General features: G+C 34.7%; 1 protein-coding gene across 1 annotated transcript; it reads left to right on the top strand.

The window, feature by feature from the left end:
* The first annotated feature begins 8,167 nt into the window (after positions 1-8,167).
* Positions 8,168-9,733, top strand: LOC109177867 (inactive LRR receptor-like serine/threonine-protein kinase BIR2). Its single transcript, XM_019327342.1, has 2 exons — positions 8,168-8,501; positions 8,532-9,733. The coding sequence occupies exon 2, from the start codon at positions 8,539-8,541 to the stop codon at positions 9,361-9,363; it is 825 nt and encodes a 274-aa protein (XP_019182887.1). The 5' UTR covers positions 8,168-8,501; positions 8,532-8,538; the 3' UTR covers positions 9,364-9,733.

The raw sequence follows: 9,733 nt of genomic DNA, 5'->3' as shown, positions 1-9,733 counted from the left end.
TGCAAATTCAATTGCTGTGTGCATTTTATTTTTTATGGTGGGTGCAACTGTGTATTGAAGTGTAGGGTATGGGAATTAATTCGTACACTTGTTTGCACAAGCCATGTTAATTTATTATGTGCGTTATAAGTTCGATTTCGTTATAAATATGTTTTTGATTTTCATTTGCATTTTGGTCTTTGGGTTTGAGTTTATTTTTATTTATTTTTTTTTTTAAATCAACTATTAGTGGTGTGTGCGCTTCGCGGATATGGTGGGTGCGGATTAATCAATTTGATTAATTTTGTAACATTTCGGTCTTCTATCTATCTATTTTATCTGTCAATAGCATTTTCTTGTTTTATTTTTCTAAATCGTTTTTGGTTGTGGAGTATTCAATACGAACTCTGTGCAATAGTTTGGCTAGGGTTGTTCTTTTCTATTTTCTGCCGTGCAAGGCATTGTTATGGCACGTGCGAATTACATTGGTGGTGAGTTTGTTTCATTTATTATTTTTTTATGGATGGAAAGTTATTTTGTTTGGTTGTCTTTCGTGTAGAGAACAATTCGGAGTTGTTTGCAGCACCTCCTGGTGTGGGTTTGCCTACTGCCCAAGTTGTTCCACCAGTCCCTCCTGCCGAGGTGTCTACCCCTGCTCAAACGACATCATTCAAACTACGGACCCATTATTCTTTATGTGCTTTAATAATAACATGTAATTAGCTATAAAAAAAAATATAATTAGCTACAACTTCTCATCTATCATTGTACTCCGGGAAACAGTTACACATTACAAACGGATATACACGTTCTCAATTTCACCAAGTGATTGGTTCATTACACATATATTGCAAATTACAATTCGTTCATAACTTTAAGCTAATCAGCAACTTGCACATGCATAATAACACCGGTGCATACATCTCCTATCATCTAACATTTTTCCACTCCCATATGAAAGCTAGACCCATTCACCAACTTGTCCTATATTCTGTATTATCAAATGTAAAATGCAAAAACTTCATTTCGCACAGACTGCAACACATACGTCAAAGTAGAGGTTGCGGTGCATGCATAGTGGGTTCAAACGCACGCCATAGCTATGTTACGTAATGCTGGTTATAAAGCTTCGATTTCCCGTTTTGCTACCACTTCTAACAATTCGCACACACACCCACATAGCCCTTTACGCAAACATATACCGTTTGAACTGAAATCGATTATCGCCGACACATGGAGTTGCACACACATGCACTGTCGGTCGCACACACTTCACCATACCAACTGCACACACGTCTACACAAAGACCAATACAAACCCAGTTCAAATGCACATACCTGTAGCCGTATTAGCCATTTCCGCCACAGAAATTAGTACACCTTCGATATCTTCTTGCTCACCACGTTTTAATCACACCATTTAACATAATATTACTGCAATCTACTACCATTAATATTACATATATTCATATGGTAAATATTCCGTTTAATTTGTAACCATAAATAATTACACTATTAAAATTACTTCTTCACCCTTATGGTTAAAATACTACCTTAATTACATTACAATCTCTTTCAATCTCAGCCTTCTATTAATATTGATTTAATGGATGGGATGGGATCTCATGATCACATCCATCTATGTGACCTCATGGGATCCGGAGCCTATATACATATATATATATATATATATATATATATATATATATATATATATATATATATATATTTAGGTCATATGAGAACCTATATTAACATATAAATCTGAGAACAAATCTAGGCTCTTTTATCTAGATTAGTGGACGGTGTATGTCATCTATAACATAATGCACACACACAATACATTGCAAACACAATGCACAAATATTGTGCATCGCGTTCTGAGTTGACTTTTTCCATGCACCATGTTTTTTACCGTTGGATGATGCAACATCAAAAGTGTTCATAGGTTTTAAGGTTCACACGATAAGGTAGGTTCACACACACACATATATATATACACACACATACATATATTGCCAACTCCAATCAAATTGGTCGAGTAGTTAATTTGGTAACCACAATATTCTAAATTTGACATTTTGTGAGACCTACCTATTGGCCTTCTCAATTTATGCAAGTCAAGTATGGACAATTTTGGCTTCCGACTAGGATCTATCACAAGAACATTTTCGAGTAACGGCAACTATTAAGACTCTATATTTTCTTGTTACACTAGAATTCCTTCTCCCTCTATCATAATTATTGTTCAATTCTCATATGGTATTAGTAGATTAAACAATTTATCGATGCAAACCCTACTAGCATTGTCGTCGCCACCAACCCAGACGTCGCGTCACCACAACCTCCTCCTCTCGCACCGTCTCAGATATTGCCACTCACAAATACCTTAACCCTAATAAATATTCTACAGATAGTTCTATCACTTTATTTTCATTAAACTTAACTCCTCAAACTATTTATTCTGAAAAACTCAACTCATTATTTTTCTGTTGTCAACATTTCAATAGATATGTTGATGTGATGTTACCGTGTCTCGTAAATCAAAGAATATATATAATATCCGATTTGATCAATTAGTAGTGATCCGATGCAAATTAGGATTCGTGCATTGACCGCTGGCATGCCGCATGCGCATTTGTTTGTAAGTTTAGTCATAGGAAATTAGGAATGAATCATTAATCATATTGTATTATTACGACCAACTCCACCTTCATTCTTCTTTTAATTTTTAATATTTGTTGGTTGTTTCATTTCCACTACTTTTCTGGGTGTTATTCTTCATCATCTTCTTAAGTTGTTCACAAAGTCGCCATCAACGTCATCATTGTAGACTCTTATTCGTCACCAGAAAACTTTTCATCTCTATCTAAATCAAATATTAAGAGTATTGAACCCCACCTTCATCTTCGATTAGGATGCAAATTAAAGAATGTGAGGTACAGTTTTATTTTAATTTTTAAAAATTGTTGTCACAAAATCAAAAAGAAATCATGTCACGGCCACTTCAAAAGAAAATTTTGTGCCTAAAAGGACATCTCGGTGGCAACGGTTACTAATTTTAACTGAAAGGTAACTAGTTAAAAAGTAATTATTGCACTATCTTTGATTAAAGTTCACATGTTATCGAATTGGTGGTGCATGACTCTCATACCTAAATGTCACTAGTTCAAACACTCTCTCGATTGAACTTGTCGCACATAATTTTTCTAATGAGGTTGCACACTCCATGAGTAATGAGTGTGAATTTTCCTCATAAATAATCAAAGTTCATATCTCTTGTTGTGATTTTTATTTTTTTAAAAAATTTTAAACTTCATGCAATGTTAAATTATATTATAGCCCTATTTGGTAAAATAGTTGGCATATATGTCACTTTTGGCTTATTTGACCACTATTAGTTGTTTGACTTGGTTTAAAAATCAATATAAATGTTGATTAATTAGCTTTTTGTACTCTAAAATGCTAAAATTCAAAAAGCTACTCAAAACAACTTTTTCAATTAGCTTGTTGAGAAAAGAAATTATATCAAACAGTTATCAGCTAACAGCTAATTTACCAAACACATTTTTACAATAAGATAATATTATCAACTAGTTATACCCTCTAATTAACCTAATCAACTAACCGCTACCGCTATCAGCCAACCGTCATTTACCAGGCCTTGTAAATTTTTATCGTTATCATTTGGTCCTTATTTTTAGCATTAACAACGGTCAACGGTGCAATTATTGACCTACTATATAGCAAGCCTTACCAACTTTATTTTCACTTGGCAAAAGCGAGCCAACAGGTGAGGTAAGAGTATAAAGTACTATCAACCTTTAACGTGTCGACTTTCCATTTTTGCGCCGCAAGTAAATCTTAATCTCTTTACGACTTTCTTGGTCCTAAGCAACTTAGGTTATCTCATCCTAAAACATTCTTTCACTTTTAAGAATAAATCCTACCTTCGCAAATTAAAATTACATGAACTAAAATTTTATCAATTTTGTTTTAACATCTGCAATGATTATGAGTTATCATAAATAACTGACATCACTTATATTTTTTTTTTAAAAAGAAATACGTATATTGACATATTGTCATATTAAATGGTGAAAAATATTAGTAAAATATACAATGATATAGTATAACAAAGTCAAGATAGTCAAGTACAAGAATAATACTCAACCACTTGGTTATTGCTTCCCCAGCATTCAACAACTTTTGATCAATGGATATAAATATTTAATTGTTACATTCAAACAATTTGGGGATCAAATTGGTTGAAATTAAAAACTAGGGAATTCATTGACAGTTGGAAAACAATTGATGGACTAAAATGTTAATTTCCCCTAAGTTATTATATTACACGCAAGTGTTCTTATCTATCCATTATATATGAGAATCAGATCAATTTATTTTTTTGACCACATTAAAGTAATTGCATTTTCAAATCTCAATGCTCGAAAATGAGACATGGTCAATACAATTATAGGTAAACCTACAATAATTCTATTGTTAATTGTAGGATGTCAATATATAGATAGTTGCAATAAATTTTGGCAGTAGAATATTTATACCTGATAACGGAAATACGACTAGTATGAAAATCTGAACTAGTATAGTAGCTGCTCCATAGAATTCTTTATTTTCACACTTAACTTGTGACAAGAACTACACCCTACAATCTAGTAAAAGTGTAAAACTACTATTTTATCTCTATATTCTTGCCCACTTCATTCATATCTTCTACCTTCTAGTTCCCATAGAAATGCACATCTTTACTACTAGCAATTTGTGCACATCTTTGCTACAAGCAATTCACAACCTTTACTCTGGGGTACACAAAGGTGTCCTACGATGCATCTCCCTCCTAAAATCACAGATTTATCAACAAACCTAATCAAAAGTATACTCCAATGAACCACAAAAAAAAAAAAAAAAAAAAAAAAAAAAAAAAAAAACAAAACAAAACAAAACAAAACAAAAAACAAAAAAACAAACAAACAAAATAAACAAACAAACAAAAAAAACTAAAACTAAAAAAAAAAAAAAAACATGAAGCTATGCCGAGCAGTCACCATCGACGCAAAAAAAAAAAAAACGAAAGAAGAACAAAGGAAAATGACCAGAAAAATCTCTAAAGTCATTATTATAATTCCTCAAAATCACATAGCATAATCTAGAGAAAATTACCGATTTGGTCTCTCAACTATGAGGATTTCACCAATTTGGTCATCGACTACCAAAATTACTCAATTTGATCCTCGACTATGACATTTTTACCTGATTTGGTCCTAAGTGTTATTTGCAGGTCAAACCTAAAAGGCATTTTTGGGATTTAAAAAAAAAAGTATCTTCCTTCTTATTCCCTAAATCTAAGTCGTTTGTTTTTATATAGATAGGTTATTTGTTTTCGATAGCAGTCGCAGCTTCAATATGCAATCAAAGTGCAGTGAATCATCTTCATCCAGCTATAAGAATCGAATGATGTTCGAAAATGGAGATGCTTATAGCTGGATGAAAATGATGTTGGCACAAGGCAACAAATTTTTAAACATCATTCGATTATTATAGCTAGATGAAGATGATTCACGGCACTTTGGTTGCATATTGAAGCTGCGACGCTATAGAAAACAAATAACCTATCTATATAAAACAAACGACTTAGATTTAGGGAAGAAGAATGAAGGTACTTTTTTTAAATCTCAAAATTGCCCTTTAGGTTTGACTTGCAAATAACACTTAGGACCAAATCAGGTAAAAATGTCATAGTCGAGGACCAAATTGAGTAATTTTGATAATCGAGGACTAAATTAGTGACATCCTCATAGTCGAGGGACCAAATCGGTAATTTTCTCGCATAATCTATTAGGAAACTGCTTGCAATGAAACTACGTGGAAAACTACATAAATACATGCCCCTAACGCAATAAATAACTAAATAAATAAGGGTTTAAAATACCCATAAAACCATATCCATCATATCTTGTCAAATGAAGAGTTCAGATTATATCACAAGTTCTCACATGGGGAATAGTTTTCATATGAACGCGACTATATATATATAGGCCTAGTAGTCCACCGCCAATTGTTCTACAACATGTGCATTTTAGATTTGGGATGCACATGTTAAAAGCGCAGTCAACAAATGGTCAAATAGACAAAGGACCAAATTGTGTTAAAATTGTAAAGTTAAAAACTTAATTGGTTGAAATTAAAAGTCGATGACCAATTTATAAATTTAGCTATAGTCGATAGACCATTTTAGGTATTTACTCTAAATTTAATTATTCTTGCTTTAACTAATACCATAAATTCTTGTCAAAAAAAAAATAATAATAAAAAAACTAATACCATAAATTAAAGGACCTTAGAAACAGATATTCTCACGGAAAAGGAAATAACCATTTTCATGAAATTTTATTCTGTAATTTTAAAAATAAACCAAATGACATAATAGACATTTCATAAAATACTATTCCATTTTCAGTTTATTCCACAAACTAAACACTGCCTAATTATATTTGCATGGTATGCAAAGTTTTGAATTATAATTATTTCAAACACTAATTATAAGATGTTTATTACAGATAAAAAAAAAAAACATAGAATCAAATATTATATGGAAAAATATTGTCATGTATAACCTAACTAGTGTCTCTGAAAATGAGAGAAATGACAAAATTAATAATTACGATTCATTTTATAGTTGACAATTGTTATATGATTAAGTATTATTGCTATATTTCCATTTATTATGGGTAATTAGCATTTTCCTTTATTATTGTGAAGATCTTGTTTATATTTCCTTTCCAAAAAAAAAAAAAAAAAAAAAACTTGTTTTTATAACCAAGAAATGCAATAATTGATAAATGACATTAAACCATATAATTAGGCATAGTGTGGATGCATTATAAAACGTGGAGTCACTTATAGTTCTAGGCTAGTTTACTTTTTCTTTTTGTAATTTATTATTGATTATGGTTTTAAAACGGAGTTTATGAAGCGTAAACTTTCAAGTAGTTGTGAGTTTTTACGTAAATCAAAGAAGTAGCTAATAGTTGTGAATTGTGATAATGCATTAGAGTGTGTTTGGTTCGCACATAGGAATCGGAATCGGAATAGGTATCAAATACTTAGTAATGGTAATGGGTTTTGGTGAAAGTATTTAATATGTTTGGTAGTAGGGTGGAATGTGAATGGTTACTAATAGTAGTGCTTGATAATGAATAAGGGAATGAAACCCTTATTGTATTTGGGTATAGGTTTTTCAATTGATGGAGTATTCGAAACTCATAGTAGTGTTCTAAAAACCTATCAACCAAACAACAACAATCACTTTCATACCCATTCCTATGGGTAAAACCCACCAACCGAACACACCCTAAGTATTGATAATTAAAACATGTTTCCGTCTTAACTAAAATATTAAGTTAATCGTGAGGTTATATATATATGTTCAAGTTTTCGTGCGGACAGTGCTTTTCGTGCGACGGTGCAGCCACTCACTATTAGGTATGCATAAATGCACCACAAAATGTTCGGAAATGCACCATTAGGTATAATGCATTAGTGTATTTCATTGTGGTACATTTTCAAACACTGTGTATCCTATTTTTGCATACCTAATGGTAAATTCGCACCGATCGCACGGGAAGTATTGTCCGCATTTGAATCAGTGTATATATATATATATATATATATATATATATATATATATATATATATATATATATATATATATATATATATAGAGAGAGAGAGAGAGAGAGAGAGAGTGAGTGAGTGATGTTCCTATGAACCTCCTCAATGAATACATGAGAACCAATATGGTGCATTAAGAAAATAGATCTATGAATGATATCTTTTGTATATGTTATAGTAGAAAAAGTAAATTCCCACATGTTTAGTTCACTATTCAGTAAACAGTATCTAGATAAAGAGATCAAACTAGATTCAAAACTGGACAGTTGCACTGTGTGAATTATATCCAAAGTGGAAACTCCGAACGCTATCAATTAAACCAAAATAAGCTAACATTTCTCGACTTATCTCCATCATTAAGTTTTCAAACAAAATTGAAGCAATGGAAGTAGTCGGAGTTGGAGTTGAAACAAGAAGCCAACATATGCTTTTCTAGTTAAGGTTTGTGCTTTCATTTTCACAAAGCCCACATTTGGTTGTTTTGTTTGGGTGGGCAAAGCACACATCTCCCCAGCCCCACTCCTCTCTTTTCTTCTTCTTCTTCTTCTCTCTCTCTCTCTCTCTCTCTCTCTTTCTCTGCCAGCTGACTGTCTTCCCATATGCCCCAAACCCATTCACGCTGAAAGATCCTTCGCCTTAACACCTACCCTCTTATTTAACCACTCCCACTGTTCAACCGGAGACACAACAATAACTGTTTCCCTGTTTTTCTCTCTCCCCTTTTTTCCGCCTTCATTCATTTCCACTGTTTTCTCCGTGACGTGAAGAGTTGCCTGCCTGACAGCGGTTTCAGAAACGGCAGAGGTGAAATAGTTTTAGTTTCCTCGGATCTTTGGTTGTTACTGTTGGGAGATCAGGTTTGGGATACATGGTTGGTGGCGGCGGGATTTGGCGGCGGGTGTTGGTGGTGGTGTTTGTGGCATGCGCCGCCGGGATGGGGGCGGCGGATCCCAACGACGAGCAGTGTTTGACTCATCTCAGTGAGTCGTTGGAGGATCCGATGAAGAATCTGCAGAACTGGACGAAAGACAGGTTCGCGAATCCTTGTACAGGATTCACCTCGTACTTGCAGGGCGCGACTTGCAACAATGGCCGAATCTATAAGCTTTCGCTTAATAATCTCTCCCTCCGAGGCTCCATTTCGCCGTATCTCTCAAATTGCACTAATCTCCAGGCGTTAGACCTTTCTTCTAACTCCCTCTCTGGGCCCATCCCGCCGGAGCTTCAGTTCCTCGTTAACCTCGCCGTCCTTAACCTCTCCGACAACGACCTCTCCGGCGCAATCCCGCAGCAGCTCGCCCTCTGCGCCTACCTCAACGTCATCGATCTCCACGACAACCAGCTCTCCGGCCTCATCCCGCCGCAGCTGGGGCTTTTAGTCCGGTTATCCGTCTTCGACGTCTCCAACAACCGGCTGTCCGGCCCGATTCCGGCGTCGCTGGGGAACCGGAGCGGCAACCTGCGGCAGTTCAATGCGAGCTCGTACGAGGGGAATAAGGATCTGTACGGGTACCCATTACCGAACAAGAAAAACAATGGGCTCTCCATTTTAGCCATTGTGGGGATCGGGTTGGGGAGTGGGCTCTTGAGCTTGGTGCTCAGCTTCACCGCCGTCTGTATGTGGTTGAGAGCCACCGAGCAAAAAATGGCCGCCGAAGAAGGCAAAATCGGCCATCTCATGCCTGATTATTAGATTAAATTAAGCAAAAAAGAAAAAAAAAAAAACTGTATTTACAGGTATGCTAGCCTAGCCAGTACTTCTTGATGATCAAGATCTTTTTTTTTTTTTTTTTTGTTGTTGTTAATTTTTTACTTTAGTTTTTCCCCATTCCTTATTGGTTGGATTTTGGGGTAGGGTGGCAGGGGGTTTTCTTCCTTGATCAATTGCTCTTGTCCTTTTATTGATCACTGGAATTTTACCCTTTTCCTGTTTTTGGTTTCTTTCATTTTCTTCCCCTCTTTGCAGTCTTGGTTGAAAGACCAGTTTTGGTCCCCCTTTTTTCCCCTTAACAAATTGACAATGTATAAAGAATTTGAATGCACTTAAACCCCACTAGATTGCT

The sequence above is a fragment of the Ipomoea nil genome, unplaced genomic scaffold (genome assembly GCF_001879475.1).
Source record: "Ipomoea nil cultivar Tokyo-kokei standard unplaced genomic scaffold, Asagao_1.1 scaffold0805, whole genome shotgun sequence".
NCBI classification, from domain to species: domain Eukaryota; kingdom Viridiplantae; phylum Streptophyta; class Magnoliopsida; order Solanales; family Convolvulaceae; genus Ipomoea; species Ipomoea nil.
The sequence above is the reverse complement of the archived record's forward strand: the minus strand, read 5'-3'. Positions and strand labels throughout refer to the sequence as shown.